The sequence below is a fragment of the Cotesia typhae genome, unplaced genomic scaffold, assembly GCF_013202065.1.
Source record: "Cotesia typhae breed Kobodo isofemale line unplaced genomic scaffold, CoteBio_Ctyphae contig_123, whole genome shotgun sequence".
In the NCBI taxonomy this organism is placed as follows: Eukaryota; Metazoa; Arthropoda; class Insecta; order Hymenoptera; family Braconidae; genus Cotesia; species Cotesia typhae.
In genome coordinates this window covers 4,215,384-4,237,893 of record NW_027423715.1, presented here as the reverse complement: position 1 = coordinate 4,237,893, position 22,510 = coordinate 4,215,384, and the positions used below count along the sequence as shown (strand labels likewise).

General features: G+C 27.9%; 3 protein-coding genes across 9 annotated transcripts; 2 read left to right on the top strand and 1 right to left on the bottom strand.

Moving 5' to 3' along the window:
• Positions 1-353: 353 nt before the first annotated feature.
• Positions 354-3,836, top strand: LOC141536127 (adipokinetic hormone/corazonin-related peptide receptor variant I-like). Of its 6 annotated transcripts, XM_074256433.1 has the most exons (9): positions 354-537; positions 1,328-1,683; positions 1,884-2,155; positions 2,235-2,383; positions 2,499-2,604; positions 2,700-2,910; positions 2,970-3,093; positions 3,159-3,291; positions 3,603-3,836. In XM_074256433.1, the coding sequence occupies exons 3-9, from the start codon at positions 1,922-1,924 to the stop codon at positions 3,816-3,818; spliced, it is 1,173 nt and encodes a 390-aa protein (XP_074112534.1). In that variant the 5' UTR covers positions 354-537; positions 1,328-1,683; positions 1,884-1,921; the 3' UTR covers positions 3,819-3,836. The 6 variants fall into 6 exon arrangements, with proteins under 6 accessions (XP_074112534.1, XP_074112553.1, XP_074112525.1 ...); XM_074256452.1 differs by lacking the exon at positions 1,328-1,683 and having other exon boundaries at positions 1,904-2,155; XM_074256424.1 differs by lacking the exon at positions 1,328-1,683.
• Positions 3,837-4,431: 595 nt separating this feature from the next.
• Positions 4,432-10,645, top strand: Tsp (Thrombospondin). Its single transcript, XM_074256504.1, has 15 exons — positions 4,432-4,624; positions 5,510-5,677; positions 5,757-5,980; positions 6,302-6,488; positions 6,546-6,631; positions 6,702-6,759; positions 6,864-7,077; positions 7,151-7,402; positions 8,082-8,238; positions 8,348-8,500; positions 8,581-8,962; positions 9,040-9,393; positions 9,475-9,702; positions 9,776-10,285; positions 10,387-10,645. The coding sequence occupies exons 1-15, from the start codon at positions 4,549-4,551 to the stop codon at positions 10,494-10,496; spliced, it is 3,159 nt and encodes a 1,052-aa protein (XP_074112605.1). The 5' UTR covers positions 4,432-4,548; the 3' UTR covers positions 10,497-10,645.
• Positions 10,646-10,846: 201 nt separating this feature from the next.
• LOC141536113 (C-Maf-inducing protein) lies at positions 10,847-20,822 on the bottom strand. 2 transcript variants are annotated; one of them, XM_074256377.1, is made up of 8 exons: positions 18,968-20,822; positions 14,305-14,484; positions 13,516-14,123; positions 13,365-13,451; positions 13,037-13,289; positions 12,720-12,977; positions 12,280-12,580; positions 10,847-12,204 (listed from the first exon to the last, which is right to left on the bottom strand). In XM_074256377.1, the coding sequence occupies exons 1-8, from the start codon at positions 20,291-20,293 to the stop codon at positions 12,080-12,082; spliced, it is 3,138 nt and encodes a 1,045-aa protein (XP_074112478.1). In that variant the 5' UTR covers positions 20,294-20,822; the 3' UTR covers positions 10,847-12,079. The 2 variants fall into 2 exon arrangements, with proteins under 2 accessions (XP_074112478.1, XP_074112487.1); XM_074256386.1 differs by lacking the exon at positions 14,305-14,484.
• Between the last annotated feature and the right edge of the window lie 1,688 nt (positions 20,823-22,510).

The following is a 22,510-nucleotide window of genomic DNA, read 5'->3' as shown; positions in this document are numbered from 1 at the left end:
TTTTATTTTTTTTTAATAAAAATAAAAATCAATGTCATAGATTATTTTCTTAGTCATAAGCTTTATAAACGAAATAATATTTATTATTTACTTTTATCATAATCCGCCAGTTATTCTTTTTGTTCTTTACTCTATAAAATTAAAAATTAATAAATTTAATATTTAATTTCTTTTTTTATCAAAAATATTAATGATGATAAAAATTATTAATCGTTAGTATAAAACTAAATTGTTATTAATGATTTGATGTATTGAAGATATATATATCTGGATAAATATATATATATATATATATATATATATATATATATCCAGTAGAATATTAAAAGATGTAGTATATTTCTCAGAGCTATCAGTGATTGTTTGACATTTGATCTGTAGTGTCAGATCTAAGAGTTCGCGGACGTTTAATTGAACCCTTGAAAAGTTGTGTCGGCGTTATGTTAGTTACGTCTAATTCTAATCAGATATTAATTGAAGATGCTGTTACAGTAACCGGTAAGACGTGAAAAAGTAATCATTGATTTATGGATTGAGGTACGTATTTTTTTTTATTTATATTTATACTTTTAAGAGTGAAAGGTTTGTAGGAGTTAATAAATGAATAAGAATAAAATATGAAAGCAGAGTTTAAGTTTTAACAAATAGACACTAGTAGTAGTAGTAGTAGTAGTAGTAGTAGTAGTAGTAGTAGTAGTAGTAGTAGACTTTCACCTTGAATTATATGCGTCGTTTATTGACAGAAAATAAATGAATGACATTACTTTATTTTGTTGAGAATCAATTTTTTTATATATATATATATATATATATATATATATATATATATATATATATATATATATATATATATTTATTATAGGTATAAAAGTATTTATAGACAACAATCTCAACTGTTTAATACAAATAGACTAGAGATGTTTGATATAATTTGACAGTTGTGTTAATAATGAATAATAATAATCTATAAATGATGATCATTAGGACGCCGTCAATTGGATGACTTGGATATAATATTTAATTGTTTTTATTTATTCATTTTTTTTTTTTTTTTAACAATAATAGAAATAAAAAATAAAATAATTGCAATAGTTACCTTGGATACAGTGGATTATATTGGACACCCGTTGAGTTGTAGAATTATTGAGACATTGTAGAGAGCACTTAAACTTTTAATATAATACAAATACCATCATTACATTTCACTTGTTTATCAATTCTTTTGTTATAAAATGTAGGACAATAAATATTCAATGCATTAAAATATTAAAAAATAAATATTTCAGAAAAATTAATTGTAATAATTTTTTTTAAACATAATAATTAGATGTTGGTGTTATTATAAAAATGCATGAAATGCGCGGGCGCAAATATATCACTCGGAATTCCAGAAGATGATTCAGGAAGCTCCAAGTAACTTCAGTGTTACCGCGCAAATAATCGTCACAGGTACCGTAATCCTGACAGTACAAAATTCAAGTTTAGATGAAATTAAAAAATAAAAATGATATTTTGTTTTTAATATTTGACAATTTGACAATTGTAATAATATAAATATAGTTTTGAATTTGAAAGTCAAGGTGAAATATTTAGTAAGAATATGCTAGTTTAATTATCAAAGTACTCTTTAATTCGATTGATATTTCCGGATTTTTTACAATAAACAAACTCCCAGTTAGTGTGGTAAATATTTATAATTGATCAGATCTTGGCTTTATGCAGTAAAGTTTATGAATTCCACTTGTGATTATGATTATCATCCCCCTATAATATATCCTATATATATATATATATATATATATATATATATATATATATATATATATATATATATATATATATATATATATTCGTAAATTTATTTATTTATTTATTTCAAAAAGTTTGAAATGAGTTGATATAGGGAAGAAGAAGAAGAAAAATGGCAGAGCACGTGAATGAAACGAAATTGATCCCACCGATTTCAGAATCAGAATTGCCTATTGACATGCAATTTAATGAAGGACATCTACTGAGTATCATAACTTACAGTGTCTTGATGGTGATATCAATTGCTGGAAACACCACTGTTCTAGTCCTAATTTTTGAAAGACGTAAAACTCATCAGTCACGAATCAACACAATGTTAATGCATTTGGCCATCGCTGATTTATTGGTAAATCATTTTTCACAATTATTTATTATATTGATGATATTAATTTAAATTATAACGAGATCAAGATTTAAAATTAAAGGTAACTTTGTTGATGATGCCCCTCGAAATTGGATGGGCGGCGACAGTTTCTTGGCGTGCAGGAGATTTAATGTGTCGTATTATGGCCTTTTTTCGTGTTTTTGGTCTTTATTTGTCTTCATTCATACTTATTTGTATAAGTATTGACAGGTAAATATATAATAATAATAATAATAATAATAATAATAATAATAATAATAATAATAATAATAATAATAATAACAATATATGTATTTACAAATGGTAAATTAAATTATTATTAAAGGTATTATGCAGTTATGAAACCAATGCAATTAATAAATATTGATAGAAGAGAAAGAATAATGTTAATAGGAGCTTGGATTGGTGCTGTTTTGTGTTCAGCGCCTCAGGTTATTTATTTATTTATTTATTTATTTATTTATTTATTCAAATAAAGTTTTAAATTGATATATAAATATAAATATAAATTTTCTTTAAATTGCAGATGATTGTGTTTCACGTTCAACGGCATCCAAAATTCATCTGGTATGAGCAATGTATTACTTATCATTTTTTAACTCCAAATGTAACTGAAGAAGTTGGATACTCTGTTTTTTCAATGGTTATGATGTACTGCTTACCTTTGGTAGTAATAATTTACACATACTCCAGCATTTTGATTGAAATTTACAGCAAAACAAGAGAAAATTCTAAAGGTAATTTTTAATAATTGTTTTTATTACTTTTTATATTAAAAAATTAATATTTTTTTCAGATAAAATACGTCGATCATCAATTGGATTTTTGGGACGTGCTAAAATACGAACATTAAAAATGACAATTATTATCGTCGCCGTATTCTTCATCTGCTGGACCCCTTATTACATAATAAGTATATGGTAATTATTTTAATAAATTATTTATTTATATAAATAAAATAATTAAATAAATAAATAAAATTTAGGTACTGGATTGACAGAGAAAGCTTTCGTGAACTAGATCCAAAAATTCAAAAAGGACTTTTTCTTTTTGCCTGTACCAATTCATGTATGAATCCCATTGTTTATGGAGCATTTAATATTCGTCGGAATACTCAAGTGCGTTAAATAATTTTATTTTTAAATAAATTATCTACTTTTTAATGAACATATTATATTGTTTATTATTTATTATTTTTTTAATCCAGAGAACAGTACGAGCTCCTACTCTAGAGACACGAATTACACCATTTAATTTGTCAATCAAGCTCATTGACAACAAATAAATATTTATTATTTCATTTTATTTTATTTATTATTTATTAAAGATTATTTATATTTAATATTTATTTTATTTATTACGCACAGTATTTATTAAATTTTTTTTTTTTTTTTTAAATAAAATAATTGTTAATTAAATTTATTTATAGGTAATAACAACAACAACAACAACAACAACAACAACAACAACTCGGAGGATTCTAACAGTAGACAAAAAAAACCAAAAAACATCTCAAATTATTTGTCGTGTATCGTGGCATCAAAATCTTTCACATTTAACGCAATCATCTTGTATACCACTTGAAATAATTCCTAACAATGATATTAATTTAGATATTGTCAACTGTTCATACATAAATGAATAAAATTTATTGAAATTTTCATTAATGTTTTTTTTTTTTTTTTTAATCGTCATCACCGATCTCTGATTTTAGAATAAGATGATTTTTCTTACAAGTCTTGGGAACTTTCATTTTATTTCGTCATTTGAAAAAAAAAAAAAAATTTTAACTCATTTTTTAACAGCTGGATTTAAAAAAATTAAAAAAAAAAAAACTAACTATGATTATTTATAATAGACAGTTACATATCGTAGGAAGAACTACTTCCTACTCATTTTTAAACTCGGTAAAGTTTGACTAAATAAATAAATAAATATATATATATATATATATATAAATACATCGGTTACTCGACTATACTCTTTGTATGGTACTTGTAAAGTAACATAATACTGACATTTGGTGGCTGGATGTCTAAAAATATAATTAATAAAATTAATAAAAATTTATTTAGACAGTTTTAATGAAAAAATATAAAAGTATATTATTGTTGTTGTTTGAATTGATACGGGTGTAGTTATAAAATGCATTAGTCTCAGTACTTACTCTATTACTCTCTCCCTATGCGCTTTTAAAAGTTAAGAGTCCGTGGGCGCTGTATAAAACTCGCCGGCAAAGTTTCCCCGGTTCAGTATTGACGTTGATCGCTGGTGATACTAATATTCTCAAAACTTGTAATTATAAATATTATCTATATTTTATTTGAATTATAAAGTGCAATTACATCACATGAAGACGACTATTTAAATTCTAAATGGCGGGGTTTAAAACGATTGTATTCATTTTGTTTGGAATTTTCAAACTATCAACCGCTATTTTATACGATCAAGGTATTTAAAAAAACAAAAAACAAAAAACAAAAAATATTAATTAATTATTTTTTTAATTTTTTTATTCAAATACTCCAATTAAATAGATAAAATAATAATATCTAAATATAAGATGTCGTAAAGCTTGACCCCGATAACCCCGACATGATTTTAGGAAAAATTAGAACACTTTAAAGGGGGTTTATCAGGATAAATATTTATGTAATTTAATACTAAGTAGACTATCGAGAAATTCAATAGATTAAATCGATTGTTATTGTTAAGTTAAAATATGTAGTCCTAGTGTCATAGACGACCCTTTTATATCTACTATTACGACATAGAATCAATTGACAAACGTTATACTATGTCTTTAAAACCAGTCGCTAAGAACGTGGGCAAGAAACCCGGTAGTTTGTAAAGGTAAACCCACCCAATAAAAGTCAACTAAGGCAACTTGCTGGTGGTATCATTCTCTGGTATCGCAAGGTCACTCAACTCTCTTTATCATCACTGCAAAGATTCTATTTGCAAAAAATATATTCTAAAACTCCAAATTTTTTATTTTATTATTTATTATAAAAATTTTTACCCCCCCTCCTCCCCCACCCCCCAGTAGTAAATGCAACATCACTTTTTTTTAATAACTTTTCGTCTCAACTTTTAAGGAAAAAGTTTCTCTTTGCAGAAAAATGGCGCAATTATCATCATTTACTATAGATATACTCATAGAGTAGGTATTAAAAAATGTTAAACCTAAGCCCACGTTTTTTTTTTTATAATTGTTCTAATTACCATAGTCAGCGTTACTGATTTAATAATAATAATAATTATTATTATTATTATTATTATTATTATTATTATTACATCAGAGACTTGAGGTTTAATTTATTAAAAATTATTAAGTTCTCAGTGATATACTCGAAGATGCAGTCAACGACAATGAATTTGCAATCACTGTAAAACACTTGAAATTTAGGAAAAATGAACTCGGTACAGAGACACTTTTTGCTGCCAAATATTCAGATCCGAAAACTAAATTTATTTTTATGCTTGATCGACGTACCAATACAAGTAAGCAGTTTAATTATTTATTATAAATAAAATTAATTGGGAATCTTTATATAAATATGTTTTTTTTTTTTTTTCTTAGTATTTCTGGAAACTGTGGAAGAAAGCAAAAAAGCAAGTCAAGAATTTCAAGTCGGCAGCTTGAATATAACGCATCCCATTAAAAATATAATATTTTTGGTTAATCAAAATAAACCAAACTCTCGGGTTGACGTGTATGTTAATTGTAACAATCAAGGCGCCATTCCATTGAGAAAAACACCGAGAGAAGCTGCTGATGAACAAACAGTTTCTGTGTTTCGAGTGGTATTTTATTTTTATTACTTACTTAATTATTATTATTATTATTATTATTATTATTATCATTGGATAAATTATTAATAAATAAAATAAGGAATTTTATTGTAGTTCACCCACGTTAACTTTAATTCATTAGAGTAAACTCTTTAAGTAAAACTTGTAGGTATATTTTATTATTTATAACTGCATTAAATACAAGGAACGTGTTTTACTAAATAAGGCTCTATTAAATATATTGATACCATATTTGTGTTTAAATTTACGCACATCAACATCATCTATGATGACGTTATACTTAATTATTATTATTATTATTTTTTCCCTTAGTATAAAGATAGAAAGTATCGTATAAAAATATACAAAAGTTCAGAAATTTCCGAGTTGTGGGAAAGAGAAGGCTGCCGTACAAATCTTAAAGACATTGAAGATATTGAGCACCAAGCGAATCACAGTACTACCGTTTCACGTGTTCGTCGACGGGGAGATATCGGGATCCATACCATCGACGATTTAAGTAAGATTAATTATTTTTTAAGTTTAACTAATATTATATTATAAATTATTTATTCAGATTGCATTGGAGAAGGAACTCTGATAAAAACTTTGAATGAACTGATAGAAGTTACAAAAAAAATTTGGAGTGAAGTTGAAAAAAATGTAATCAATTATTCAATATTCATTGTATTTATTTAATTTATTTAATTTAATTTTAAAAATTCAATTCTAGACTCATGAAACTCGGTACATAAGAAAATTAATTGAAGAATGTGCAGCTTGTCGTCCAGGTAAGTGTTTTTTTTTTTTCTTCTTCTTCTTCTTCTTCTTCTTCTTCTTCTTCTTCAATAATATAGAAAATTTTATTATGATGTATTTTTAATTATTTAAATAGTTACGACACCTCCACCCCCACCACGACCATCATGTAGATACCAAAGTCCATGCTACTCAGCAAGTTACTGTCGAGATACGGAAAGAGGTCCTGAATGTACTGGATGTCCTCCAGGATTTACCGGAGATGGTCGAAGGTGTCAAAAAATAAAAACATGTCAAGACAATCCTTGTTTCCCAGAGGTTCGCTGTCAAGATACAAGAAATGGATACAGGTTAGTCTTTTTTATTTATTTCAAATTAAAAATTTTAAATAATATAAATAAATAAACAAACGTTTGTCTATAGGTGTCATTCATGTCCTCCTGGATACACTGGATCTGGAGAGAGCTGTCATAAAATTCGAGGATGCCAGTCTAATCCTTGCCATTCCGGAGTGCAATGTCATTCGATTCACGAGTATCCTTACTACAAGTGTGGCGAATGTCCCCAAGGCTACACCGGTAACGGGACAAACTGCCAGGACATTGACGAGTGTGATCTCGATATGGAAGCATGCCCCCCAGGAACTGAGTGTATCAACATCACCCCAGGATACAGGTGCGAGCCTACTGACTGGGATTTACCAAATTAATTCACTCACCGTTAAATATTTTTTTTTTTCTTCTTTTTTCTTCTTTTTCTTCTTTTTAATTTAATTCCATTAGAATCCGTAATTAATTTACAGCATATCTATACTTAATCAATTTTAGAATTTTTTTTTTTTTTATCATGTTTTTAAATTAATAATTAAAAATTATTAGTCCTCTTTCTTGCTTCTTTCGTCATTTTCTCAATCAAAATTAGTTTAGATCCTGTTGTTCTTTTTTTTTTTTTTTTTTTTTTTTTTTTTTTTTTCCCTGATGTACTTAAATTTTTTTTTTTTTTTACATACACTGTATCATAATGAAGATATATTGCCAAGGAAACTAAAAAGACGATTAATGGTATTTACAATTGCATTCGTCTTTAAAATTCCTTTCACGTTCCTCTTATTTCCCTCATTAATTTTTAATAATATTAGTTTTTGACGTTTATGTAATAAAATAAAATAAAAAAAAAAATAAATAAATAAATAAATAAAAATAAATAAATAAATAAATAAAAATAAAAAAAAAAAAAAAAAAAAAAAAAAATTAAAAAAATTAAAAAAACGGAAAAAATAAGTATAAGAGTATAATGGGTAAATGATGAAGATATTTACCCTCCCATCCGGTAAATGCCTCCTGCCCGATGATAGATGTCAACCGTGTCCTCCGGGATTCACCAGTACTGCGACCGAGGCTGTTCGAATCGAGTCCGCTAGAAGGAACAAGCAGATCTGCCAGGATATTAATGAGTGTGAAGATGGACGTAATGGAGGCTGTGTACCCAATTCCGAGTGCATCAACACTCAGGTTATTTCAATTATTTATTTATTTATTATGAACAATAATTAATTATGTAGATGATGATGATGATGATGATGATGATGATGATAATAATAATAATAATTTAATTATACAGGGATCATTTAGATGTGGATCATGTAGAGCTGGATTTTTTGGCAATCAAACAATTGGATGTCGTTCAACGCGGAATATTTGTCCTGATAGAATAACTGTTTGCGATGACAATGCTGATTGTATTTGCATTGCTGTTAATCAATACATTTGTCAGGTAGATAAATTTATTTTTATTATGATTTTTATAATTGAAATAAAATTTATATAATTTAATACATATAAAAATAATTAAAGTGTCATATAGGGTGGGCTGGTAACGGAATAAAGTGCGGAACTGATTCTGACAGCGATGGACATCCAGATGAAACTTTAATCGTTGATAATCATAAAATTCCGGCAGATAATTGTATTAATGTACCAAATAGTGGTCAAGAGGACTCTGACAATGACGGGATTGGTGATTCTTGTGATCAAGATTCTGATAATGACGGAGTGTTGGATACTACTGACAATTGTCCGCTTAATTATAATCCCAAACAAGAAGATACAGATCGTGACGGAGTTGACGGAATAGGTGACGCCTGTGATAATTGCCCAACAATATCAAATATTGATCAAAAGAACGTTGATGGTGATACTATCGGAGATGCTTGTGATAACGATATGGACAATGATGGTATTTAATAATATTTTATTTTATTTTTTTATTAATAATCTTTGTCCTATTGTTAATAATTTTTTGTCCCTATCTAGGAATATTGAATGAATTTGATAATTGTCCAATTAAAAAGAATGAGGATCAACGTGATTTTGACAGGGACGGTGTTGGAGACGCTTGTGATAATTGTCCAATGATTCCTAATCAAGATCAAGCAGATGAAGACAGAGATAGAGTTGGAGACGCTTGTGATGACGGGCATGACAAAGACAAAGATGGTATTCAAGATAATTTTGATAATTGTCCAGATATTGCTAACTCTGAGCAAACTGATTCGGATAATGATGGGATTGGTGACCAGTGTGATGATGATATTGACGGTGACAATGTACCTAATGACATTGATAACTGTGTATTTGTATACAATCCGTTGCAACAAAATTCACGAGGTAATTGTTATTATTATTATTATTATTTTGTTTTTTTTTTTTAATATTTTAAATATTAATTAATTTATTTATTTTATTTAGGAGGTCTATTTGGAGATGCCTGTTTTAATGATAATGACAATGATACTATTGCTAATCCACATGACAATTGTCCAAATAATAGTCAAGTGTGGACAACAGATTTTACAAAATATGATATAATAGCTTTAGATCCTGTAGGAGATGCACAAATAGATCCTCATTGGCAGATTCATAACAAAGGAGCTGAAATTGTTCAAACCCAAAATAGTGATCCTGGAATAGCTGTCGGTGAGTTAGAGTTATTAATAAATTTAATAATAATTGAATTATCTTGTTTTTTTATTTTTTATCGGTTAAAAAGGATTTGATAGCTTCACTGGAGTTGACTTTGAGGGAACTTTCTATATAAATACCGATATTGATGACGACTATGTTGGATTTGTTTTTTCATATCAAAGTAATAAAAGATTTTACTCAGTTATGTGGAAAAAAAATACACAAACTTACTGGAAAGCAAATCCATTCCGAGCAGTTGCTGAACCGGGAATTCAATTAAAACTTATTGACTCAGAATCAGGCCCTGGTAAAAGACTGAGAAACAGTTTATGGCACACGGGGGACACTGATAATCAAGTTAAACTACTGTGGAAGGATCCTAGAAATGTTGGTTGGACAGAAAAAACTCCCTACAGATGGCAATTATTACACAGACCGAATATTGGATTGATAAGACTTTGGATTTTTGAAGGACCTCGTTTGATTGTCGACTCTGGTAATATATTCAACTCGGTACTCAAGGGTGGACGTCTTGGTGTATTTTGTTTCTCTCAAGAAATGATTATCTGGTCAGACTTGCTTTACAAGTGTAAAGGTAAGAGAACCGAACCATCAATTATATATCTTCTATTAAAATCTTATTCTTCTTCCAAGTCATTGTAATTTATTTATTTTTTTTTTTTTATTATTTTACAGACAGTGTACCTGAAGCCGTCTGGCGTGAATTACCCTCAAATTTACAATCTAAAATAAACATTGACCCAAGTAGTTCTAAAATATCGAGGCTCCAACGGCCTCCTCTATAAGACTAACTAAATAATAATAATATTTTAATAATTTAACAAACTAAATTTCTAAATGATGATAAAAATTTATACTTTGTTATATCAAGGATAAATGATTTTTTAGGAATTACTAATTATTATTTCAATTCTGACTTTATTGCATATAGTATATATTCAATTTAAATTGCATTATTTTGTCAATTGATAAATAAATTATCTATGTTTTCTATAATAATATGTAAAATTGAATAAATTAATTAATTGTGTAATAATTTTATTGATGAAATTGATAAAAGCAGTCTTCTTATAATCTTGCTCCCTTGCAGCTTGGAATATTTAATATGTATATATAAATATTTTTTTTTTTAAATAATAATAATAATAATAATAATAATAATAATAATAAAAGTACAGAATCAGTCATAATTAAAATTAAATAAATCTCTAAATCAATAAAATTAATACGATATAAAGGGGGAAAATTCGGTTTCTTACCTACTTTAATTGAAATATCTTTTTTTTTTTTTTTTTTTTTTTTTTTTTTTTTTATCAATCTATCAATATTTTAATATGTATAATTAATTATTAATAATAATAATAATAATAATAATATTAAATCGTATAACATATATAAACATTACCTAACTATAATAAGTTAATAATTTTTTAATAATAATAATAATAATAATAATAATATTATTATTCATATTAGTATTATATAGAGAATTTATGAATAAACTTATTTATTTACACTATATATTGAATTAATTGTGATTACAAGTACTAACATTTAAAATACTAGGGTCGAAAAAATGTACGTAATTTATATAAATTTTTTGGAGTACTTAATTATTTAATAAATCCGGCTTTTATGATAAAAATGTGCATATTTTTTATGGCAGTGGTAATAAATAATTTTTAATAAGGCAGTTGGGCATCCTCAAACGGTCGTTTTTTTTTTTTTTTTTTTAACTTTTGTTTAAAGACCTATTTATTATTATCTTTCATTATCAGACTAAAATTGCCTACGGACTGTTATTAATGAGTCTATTAAAATTTTATTTATAACAAAAAAAAAAAAAATAATAATAATAATAATAATAATAATAATAATAATAATTAATAATATTAGGCTGACTGAGTGTCCGCGGAAATACTGTCTAAGAAAGCCCATCCACAATTTAACAAAACGTCGACCCTATTATTGAATTGAATTATTATTATTATTATTATTATTTCGGTATTTATTAATAATTCAACTTTAATTAATTATATATACTCTTAAAAAATCAATAAATAAAGTTGACTTGGTATCGAATTATAAAACTTATTTTAAAAACTTGCATACGATTTATCCAATTAAATCATTCAATGTCAATAGCACACATTCACACTTAATTCTAAGATTACAATTGTCTTTTAGATTTTTCATAAACATCATTATTGTTATTACTGATATTATTATTATTATTATTATTATTATTATTATTATTAGATGTAATAATAGAAGTAGTAGAAGTAATAGTAGTTGTTGTTGTTGGTTTATTGCGAGAATAATTATTATTCGATTTGCTGATCTTAAGAGATGAGATTGCCGGTTCGGGTCACCAAGCTTCAGTATAACGTACGTCAAACTCTTGAAGAGATGGCAAACGTTTTTTGAGCGACTCAAATGTCTGAGCAGATAATTTCGTACTGTTTAAATTTAACTTTCTGAGGCTTGTGAGTGCTACACAAATAGAAAAGAACAAAAAAAAAAAAAATAAGTATTTAAATATATTATTATTTAATAAAATATACTTACAGGCCAGTGTAGAAATACCCTTGTCAGAAACAGGTGTTTCACAGAGATTGAGCACCTGAAGTTTTTGAAGATGCTCACTTATCATTTGCAGTCCAGCATCACCAAATTGGGTCGCCCATAAGTTTAAATATCTCAGCGCTGGTAGTTTGATAAGTTGTTCAGCACATGCAGATGTTACTGAAGTAAACGCCAAACTAAGACACTCCAAATTACCAAGAGCACCACCACCAAGTAACAAAGCTACGTCAGCATCAGTTGCTCGAACAGGAAGAACTAATTTTTTCGGACCACCTTTTTGTTGCTTTAATAATAATAATAATAATAATAATAATAATAATAATAATAATAATAATAATAATAATAATAATAATAAAAAGAAATAAATTAATTAATTAATTAAATTAAAATAAAAATAAAAATAAAAATCTATTTATATTTACCAATTCTTGAAGATTTTTTTGCCGCTGACATAGAGCTGAGTAGCGATCTTTACCCAAAGGGGTTGATTGTAGTGCTGAGACAACTTGTAGTCTTGCTTCCTCATTTGGCAAGAGACGCCACTCAAGCATAAGACAAAGAGCTTCTTGTGCTGCGTCACAGCCTCTTACTCCCAAAAGTATACACGCACTTCCAGTTTGTTTAAGCAGTGAACTGATAAATTTTTTACGACGACAACAGCATTCCAGTAGACTTGTTAACTAAATAAATTTATTATATTAAATAATATCAATTATTTAATAATAATAATAATAATTACCATTTTTCCAAATAGAGTACCATCATCAGGGCAAGCTGGATTGGACGGAGCTGCGATATGAATCCATCCTGGCCGTAATTCTCTTACAGGTAAAAGAACTCGATGGACAGTACAACGTGGGTCTTGAGCCAATCGACACATTAAATCAGTCATTATAGTCTCTTGAACTTGTTTATTAGCTAAAGCACCTTCTGGAAATGGAACTGGCTGCAATAGAGCGCTTAGACCAGGTCTCCAATCACAGTACTCGGATCTATTATTTGTTAATAATTATTTATTAAATCTCTATTAATTAATAAATTATTGTTTATTATTATGTATTACTTACGTGATTGTTAAAACTAAAAGATAACAATTTAATGGCGGAACTGGAGGAATTTTACCAATATCAAGATCGTATTTCGGAGTTTCAAAGCTAAAATAATAATAATAAATAAATAAATAAAATAGTTGTTATTATTTATAATTATGAAATTTACCGGTGAAATATTGCTGCAACGCAGATGGAAACTAAGTTGGGCAAAATACGTGGATGAGGACAATCACTCCCGGGTCCATGAATAGAACTAATGTAATCTCTGATTGACTGCTCGCCGTCGTCATTTTGATAAAGAGCAGCAATAAATACTTGAATAAGCTTCCGCATGTCTGGAGATTTACCAAAATCAACTGTGTGCTTTAGGCAACGGGTGATTGCTGGGGCGATAGCTGGCACTAGAGATGATTTTGGATGCTGGTGAGTGAGACGAGCTAATGCACGAGCCAAAACTGGAGGTGGTGGCGCTTTTTCTAAAAGTGGTGCAGCAACACCCAGCACAGCTTCTGCCCAACTTCTCTGATCGTTTAAATTTTCTACATTTTTATCAATTTCTTCTTTATCCTTTATTTTATTATCTTTACTGTTGGATAATTTTGGTATTGACGAATCCTCGAGAAGCTTAGCTACTACCTCCAAAGGTGTACCATTAACTCGTTCATCTTGAAGAGGAGTCCACAGGGCAAAGTCTACCATTGATTTAAGCTCTTTAAGAATTATATCTTCTTTAGTATTTATTGATACTGTGTGTTGATATTTAAATATACTTTTCTGTGAATAATTTTATTAAAAATCAATTTTATTAAAATAACAATATAATAATAATAATAATAATAATAATTATTATTATTATTATTATTATTATTATTATTATTATTATTATTATTATTATTATTATTATTATTATTATTATTATTATTATTATTATTATTATTATTATTATTATTATTACCTTCCAAAGAATAGAGTGATACCATTGATCTCTTGTATAAGCGTTACTAGCTTGAAGTAATAATGATCCATCTGGCAATACTATTCGTAAACAATATTTGTATGTTGGATCCCATCTTGCAACTGCATATACTTCAGTCATACTGCTGTACGGTACTGGTTGTTGAAGAAATCCTGTCAACTAATAGACAAATATTCAATTTTTATTTTTATTTTAATTTTTTATTATTATTGATATCAATAAACAGTTATCGGGTTTACAGAGTAACCGGTAAGGGGCATTTAATATCAGTTACGATATAAAATTTAATTTAATTAATAACCGATACGCGATATAAAAAAGGTCTACCTTTTTTTATTATGTCTTTTAACTTGAATTTATTCTGGACAATAACAATAATTAAATATTTAACTGCTCTGAATTACATCATCCCTGTCAAATATTTAATTTATAAATAAATGAAATAAAATAAAATGTTGAATGATGAAGTAATTTTTATTGAATATTTTTAGTTTGTGATGTTATGTTACTTTTTCTTTCTAACACCAGCACCACCATTAGTATGAAGCAATTAAAGCGAAGATGTAACATGAGAATCCAAGTGTGTCAGTAGGTCATAACTGGTAGGTCATCACATTTTCGTAGAACATCCGGGGATATATTTTACTTTCTTTTAATTTATATAATTATATTTTATTTTAATGTGAAATGAAAAAAAAAAAAAAAAATATGTTTCATCTCTCTACACGGTGCTACATGTGATATGATGTGTTATGTCTAACGCTAGTGAATATGATCCATTTAAATGGTTTTTATCAAAAGCCATGTCATTGATTCGTTCTTTAATTCGTGTAATCACACTCACCACCTGGCATTAAATTTATCATAAAAAGTAATAATAATTATGATTTATTGCCAGCATGAGTATGAGTATGAGTGTTAAATGACGCAAATGGTATCCTCGGGTACAGGTGAGATCGTGAGAAAAAATATTTAAACGGAACTGGATTGACCTAGTTGTATAAATAATTGATAATAACAAAAATAATAACAATAATTACTTATTGTGACGCTCAACTAATAAAAATAAATTCAGAGGGAGTCAACTGTGAATGTGATTATAATATAATACTATCAGTTTTACTAACAGTACTACCTATCAGGTCAATGTGCTCTATTTAAACAATTGTTTAAATTAACACGATAAATTGTTCGAGTATAAACTTTTGTATGTTTAATAGATAACAACTTTGCTTCTGCTGGAAGGACTCTAAATAATAATGCAATAACAAGAAAAATAAATAAAAAGTATTGAAAATGATGATTGATCAGCAAAAATTATTCCACGTTTTTTTTTTTTTTTTTTTAATATATGTACTACATACTTAATCATTGCTGAGAAAGGAAAGTTTAAGGGAAGGGGGAAAAAAAAAAAAAAAAAAAAAAAAACGTTGAATCTGTTGTAACTGAAGTAGCTGATAACAGATAGAGAATACACCAGTGGGGGAAAACGCTTGCGTAGAGAAGAGATTGAATGACGTCATTGGCGAATCTAGGCCGTGAGTTGAATGACTGTTCGAGTGAGCTCAACCTAATCTGTCGTGTTGGCTTATATCCACCCCCTAATTTTATACTCTCAATGAACTCCATATATTTACCTAGTAAACCCGCGTATACATCATAATATTAATAATCAGAGTATTATTATTATTATTATTATTATTATTATTATTATTATTATTATTATTATTAACATAATGTAATTTAGTTAATGAAATAATGACAAACAAAAACAAGACAATTTATCACAATTAAAAAATTAAATATTCAAGTCAATCAAATTGATTTGTTCCAAGTAATTATAGTTATTAATGGATTATTTTGACAATTATCAATAAAAATCATTGTTAATTATTAATTATTAAGTAAAAGTACTTTTGTAGTAATTAATGGGATTGAAAGGAGTTAATTTGCATAACTAACTTGAGGTAAAGGACTATCATATCATATCAGAGACAATCTGTGGTGTCCGACGGCGGAAACTCATATTATCCAGGGTCAGCTTTGACGTCAAGCCTCGCCAGCGTGCATCGCTCACTGTAATATATCCTCGATACGATATAATACAATATATCCAATATATACCTACATATATCACACCTTTTAGTACATAACGCGGTTTAGTTTGATATATAATAGTATCAACAATCTTCTCAAATTAATACAACCTGGAAGTGGTTATACTCTATAATTATACTTGTATTATTATTACTATCATTAACAGCGATTAAACTAATAATGATAATGAAAAAAAAAAAAAAAAAAAAAAAACTTATTAAATTACGCTCCGAGTCTTTGTACTTGCATCGGTATTATTTATTTTTTCAACTTTACTACTCAAATTAATAAAATATCATCAGACTAAAACGCTTAAACGGTGAATTATTCCACTTGCTGAGGTTGCTTAAAAGTCTTTTAAATTAAATAACAAATTATATATATATATATATATATATATATATATATATATATATATATATATATATATATATAATAATAATAATTTAATATAATGTGCTGGAGGAATATAAAAAATAATGATAAATTTACGCCGACAAATATTACGAGTTGTTAATAAAAAGGAAGATATATTTCACATATCCACGGTGACGAGCTAAACAAATGTTTATATAAATCATTTTTACGTTGAATTAAACGTTTTGAACTTTATCAATGACACATTTATACGCCTCTTTTCGACCTTGTGTCGTCGTCGTCGTCGTCGTCATCGTCGCTGTTGTCAATGTTTGTCGGTAATCGGAATCATCATCATATTTCTCCTATACTGTATTTTTATTACTTAAATTTATATTAATTTATTTACGAAAAAAAAAAAAAATTTAAAAAAAAAAAAAAAAAAAAAAAAAAAAAAAAAAAAACAGATTTAATCTAAAGTTTAAGTTTATAATCGGTTTTTCTTTGGCCCATTTCTTCCGGAAATTATTTTTTTTTGCTTCTCTCGGTTGAAAGTAAAAAAAGTTATGTGCATCAGTCACGCAAGAGTCGAGCGAAAAGTATATTCATTATTAATTGGAGCCATTTATCTAACACCCAGATGCTCCCTCACTCACAATACATATATATATATATATATATATATATATATATATATATATATATATATATAAATTAAGATTAACCGTATTTTATTATAAATTACTCGGTTATATTGTTGATGGAGCAATTGCTACTTTAATTAATTAGTATTTTAAATACATATTAATACGCCGATGGATTAATTAATGGATAAAAGTTATGTGTAAAAAAATTATATACATGTATATTTACACTTAATACTCAATGCTATAAATTTATCCGTATTTAAATTTATATCCTTAGATAATAATGTAATTAATTATACATATTTAAATATTATTTGTGTTCAATTATTATTGATGAGTTTATAAATCAATTTATGCTGTAATACGTACTTACTGTAATACGACCTATCATCTATTATAGTAATTAATGCAAGAATAATCGGTATGCACTTAGATTTTTTGATACTTTAAATTGTATAATAACTGTTTTTATTTCATATTTTTTTTTTTTTTTAAGTAATACTAATATTGATGTTAATTATTAATTCTGATTTGCTGTTAATTCATATTGACGTACGTCTTCTTTTTGTGCCGGATAGTATTTATCCATTCGTGTTTAAAAATTTTTTTTTTTTTTTTTTTTTTTCCAAGTGTCAACTTTAATTTATGTATATTTTATTAATTGTATATATCTTCTTTATACACATCATTGAGTAATCAAACTGATTAATCCACAATATCAATTCAATATAGATATATATGTATAGATATATAATATTTTATCTCTTAAAAAAAAATAAAAAAATAAAAACAAATAATAAATAAAAAAAAAAAAAAAAAAACGGATATTATAAAGACGAAATAAATTGAAAGGTCGTAGATACAAGGATCGTGTCGTAGAAAAAAGAGTTAATGATTATGAGTAGTTGTAAACGATTTAAAAAATTCGATAATATTTTAAATGAAATACTGTAGACGCGAAAGGAATAAACGAAGGAACTTACGTACGTATTAACGGTAAGCGCAATGGCCTGATGATGAAAATTTATTTCGAGACGTGTACAGAAAGAGTTGCTGCTAAATATAAAAGTATAAAAGTACATTAGTGTATATAAAAAGAGAGACAATGAGTGGTGTAAATAGTGCTGAAGCGTAAAACGTATAACAAATAAAACTAAAATAAAGTCGTGGGAAAAAGCATTGTAGACTGTATGATATTATGTGAAAGAATTAAAGAATAAGAAAAAAATTCATTTACTTATCTACATACTATACTTACACAGCTGTATTAAAGTTTATTAATAATAATAATTTTTATTATTATTTTTATTATAAAATAATTTTGACGTCAATTTTAAAAAAATGTGACGTTATCTGAAGTGTAAACCAATTACGGTGATTACGATAACAAAAGGTTTATTACAGGCAGCCAAATAAAAACGTGCGTCAAATAAAAATCTTACAAGCACATTTTTTTGTACTCTATAAATATAAAGATACTTGTAATAATAATAATAATAATAATAATAATAATAATTATTATTGGATATTAATTGACTTACTGTTTTAGACGACAGGCAGGCGTCGTTAAGGTAAAGGTGGTGAGTCTCCCATCGTCGTAAAAATTTACTCGACAATATTTTACTGACTAGTGTCCTCGCGTGATTTAAATAACAGACTTGTATGTCTCCCTCGGCAAGTGGTTTGAATCTTGGTCCAGCGGGACCAGGACTAGGACTCGGACTGGAGGAATCACTGGTAGAAGAGCACCCGGTTGACTGTTGCTCGAGATTAGGACAGGAACGGGCGGCAGGTAAACAACTAGGTGGATCCAAGGTATCTGGTTTCTTTAGGCTCATCCCCACAGGTAAACACTCTTCTGTCACCGAACTGGTTTCTGCTGTTTCTGATGGTAAGTCCCGTTCATTGTTTGTTGCTGGTGTCACTCCAGTTGACAGCTGAGGTGAACTGGTGCTGGTGGTTTCTTGTCGCATCGCACCACCATTTACTGAAAGGAATGAGTAATAAGACGGCACTTGAGTGGGTGGTAAACCAGCGAGGGAGATAGCAGCAGCTGGACTGGACGGTACTGATGAACCTTGATCAGTCTCTTCACAACTATCATCTTCCTCTTCTCCTTGGATGATCCCCTCTTCATCATCATCATCATCATCATCATCATCATCATAATCATCATCATCATCAACATCATCATCGTCATCCTCTTCTTCACTGAATCCATTCAACGAAGATGGAATATCATTGGTTGAACTGGCCTTGAAAGCTCTGGCTTTAATGAATTTAGAGTCAACGTTTTCTCTGGTTATCAATGGACTTGATGATTTTGATGAATCCCTTGCCGAGGACGACGATGACGTAGATATATTTGATAATGGTGAGAAACAACTTTGATCATTGGTGTTTTTATTATTTTGAGAATTTGATAAGTCAGCCTTAAGACGCAAGAGAAATTTTTTCCGCCATCGTCCATTGCCCTTTTGTTGTTGTTTTAAAGATGATGATATTGTTGTGATATTGTCTTCTTGGATTCCATTAATTGTTACCGTTGTTGGTGTCGCGGTTGCTGTGATGGTGACATCCTTGGTAACTAGTAGTATTGGATCAGGTGATAATGGAGCTGATTCTAAATAGTCTGTTCTGATACCTGGCAGTGTATCGGTACTGTTGTTTGTAGATACTGAAATCTCTTGATCAATATATTGAATAGAGGAAGATCCAGATCCCTCACTTACAGCTTCAGAATCACGTCTATTAAATTCAGTGGTTACGTTTTTCGTTGTCTGCTGTGTACCCAGTGTAGTAGTAGTAGTTGGGGTCGTCACCGTGCTACGAGATGTGCGCGTGAACGGACTCTGGAAACAAAACATTGCGACACAACTACTTTACTTATTACTAATTATTTTTAATCTATATTCAACTGTCAACTCGTTTGTTATTATTATTATTTTCAAATTATTTTTCTTTCAGTGAAAAATGATTTAAATTTTAAAGGTGTAATATTTTTTTTCGAGTTCTTCTGACTATTTTTTTACTCATGTTCGTTGTTAATAATTAAATACTTATATAGTTCACTTTAATTCATTATCAAACAATAAATGAATTATTAATATTATAAATAATCGAGAATCACACGATATACGATATCCTATCACTGACACATCACTCAACTTAATTGTAGAATAAATAAATAAAACGACGTTTTGCTTGACAATAACACTTTAACAGTTAACTTTTTAGCACCCAGACACATCAATTAATGAATATATTTAGTAATATAACAATGTTATTATAGCTTTAGAGCCGTTGTATATATTGTAATACAATATTGTAACCTAATCCAAGTAAAATAAATAGTAAAAGCTTATCTTGTAGTGAATATGCGTTTACTGTCAAGACGATGCAAGACAGGTAGAGTAATCAGACAGCCAGGACGGTATTATTATTCTATATATGTATTTATATTTATCATTGCCTGAGTATAAATAATATTATCTTTTTTTTTTTTTGTTTTGTTTTGTTTTTTTTATTGTTAATGAAAATTTGATGAATTTGAAAGAGAGATAAACTGAATTGGTGATTTTTGGGTAAAAAAGTAACTAAAGTTTTAATCGCGGCACACCTACTACTATTTTCTGGTTCACTCTGTTCTGCTGAGCTCTGGCCGTGATACTCTCTAGAGTCTCTAGCTCCAGTTCAGCTCTACTCTCTCTCGGGTTGTCTCTGTCGTGGCTCGATCGATGAGACTCGTGAATATTCGGATAGCACCTCGATTCACATTACAACCGCGGCAATCATATATTTTTTACCACCTTAAACATTTTTTTAATACACATATAAATATTTTAAAATACACTTTTTTGGTAATCACATTTTTAAAATAAATAATATTTTAATGATGATTCAAATTTTTGATCATTATCTTGATTTATATAATTATCAATAAATCTGTTGTTGTTGTAATTGTTGTTGAAAAATATTTAAAATAATTGTTGATGATGATAAGTTTAACTAATAGTTTATATGAATTAAATATGTCAGCAAGTGTTTTAGTAACACGAAAAATATAGTTAGAGTTTATTTTATCTATATAACAATTGTAGAATTTGTATTGTATATTATTGTATATAGATAGAGTGGTATTGGTCTTGTGGCATTGAGACGGACACACGATAACGACACACATCACCGATTATTCGCGCACGCGGAGCTGACTTACGAGTAGTCCGAGTAGTCAGCACCACTCCTCTACAACAGCACGACTGCATGCGACTCTTGGTATCGCGGCTATGTATATCATATCACGTTATTATATATATACGTTATGTTTAGTATTTAGTTGTACACACCTCTGTGCTACTTGTTTCGAGTTAATTTCAGGCGCGAAAAATAATCATAATCGTCATCAACTGATGATATATACTTTAATTCATACATGTTTATATTATTGGTAAACTTATATATGTAAGTGTAATACATATGTCGTTATCGAATATACGAATGTTATTACCTACTGTTGATTTCACTTGACACACATCAATTTCATTTTATTAATTTTATTATTTTATTGCATCTTGTTAAATAAAATTGATTTCTTTCATTTTTTTTTTTTTTTTTTTTTTTTAAGCAACATTACCATCATTAGATGGATATTTATTTATCCGATTTATCAATACAACTTTCAGGAATATTAGAAAGTACCAGAATTACAAGTACTTATCAACTTTTACACTGAAATTTCGGTAAATCATTTTTTTTTTTTTTTTTTTTTTTATATATCATTATAAAATTTGGTGTTTTTTTATCTTTATAAAATTGTCAAAATGTAATTTATATTGATAAAACGGTTAATCAAAAAAAAAAAAATTTATATGTTATATGTAAGAGTACATAAATTTTATATAAGCCGTAAATGATATATTTATAAAAGTTATAATCTACGATCAAGCACTAACATTGAACGACTGACTATAATATTAAATATTGTATAACGTGAGTTCCCTTAACTTGTTCAATCATACGTCATGATAGAGGGGAAAACGTCACATAATGACGTCAATGATTTCAGTCCTTAAGGACTACCCAAC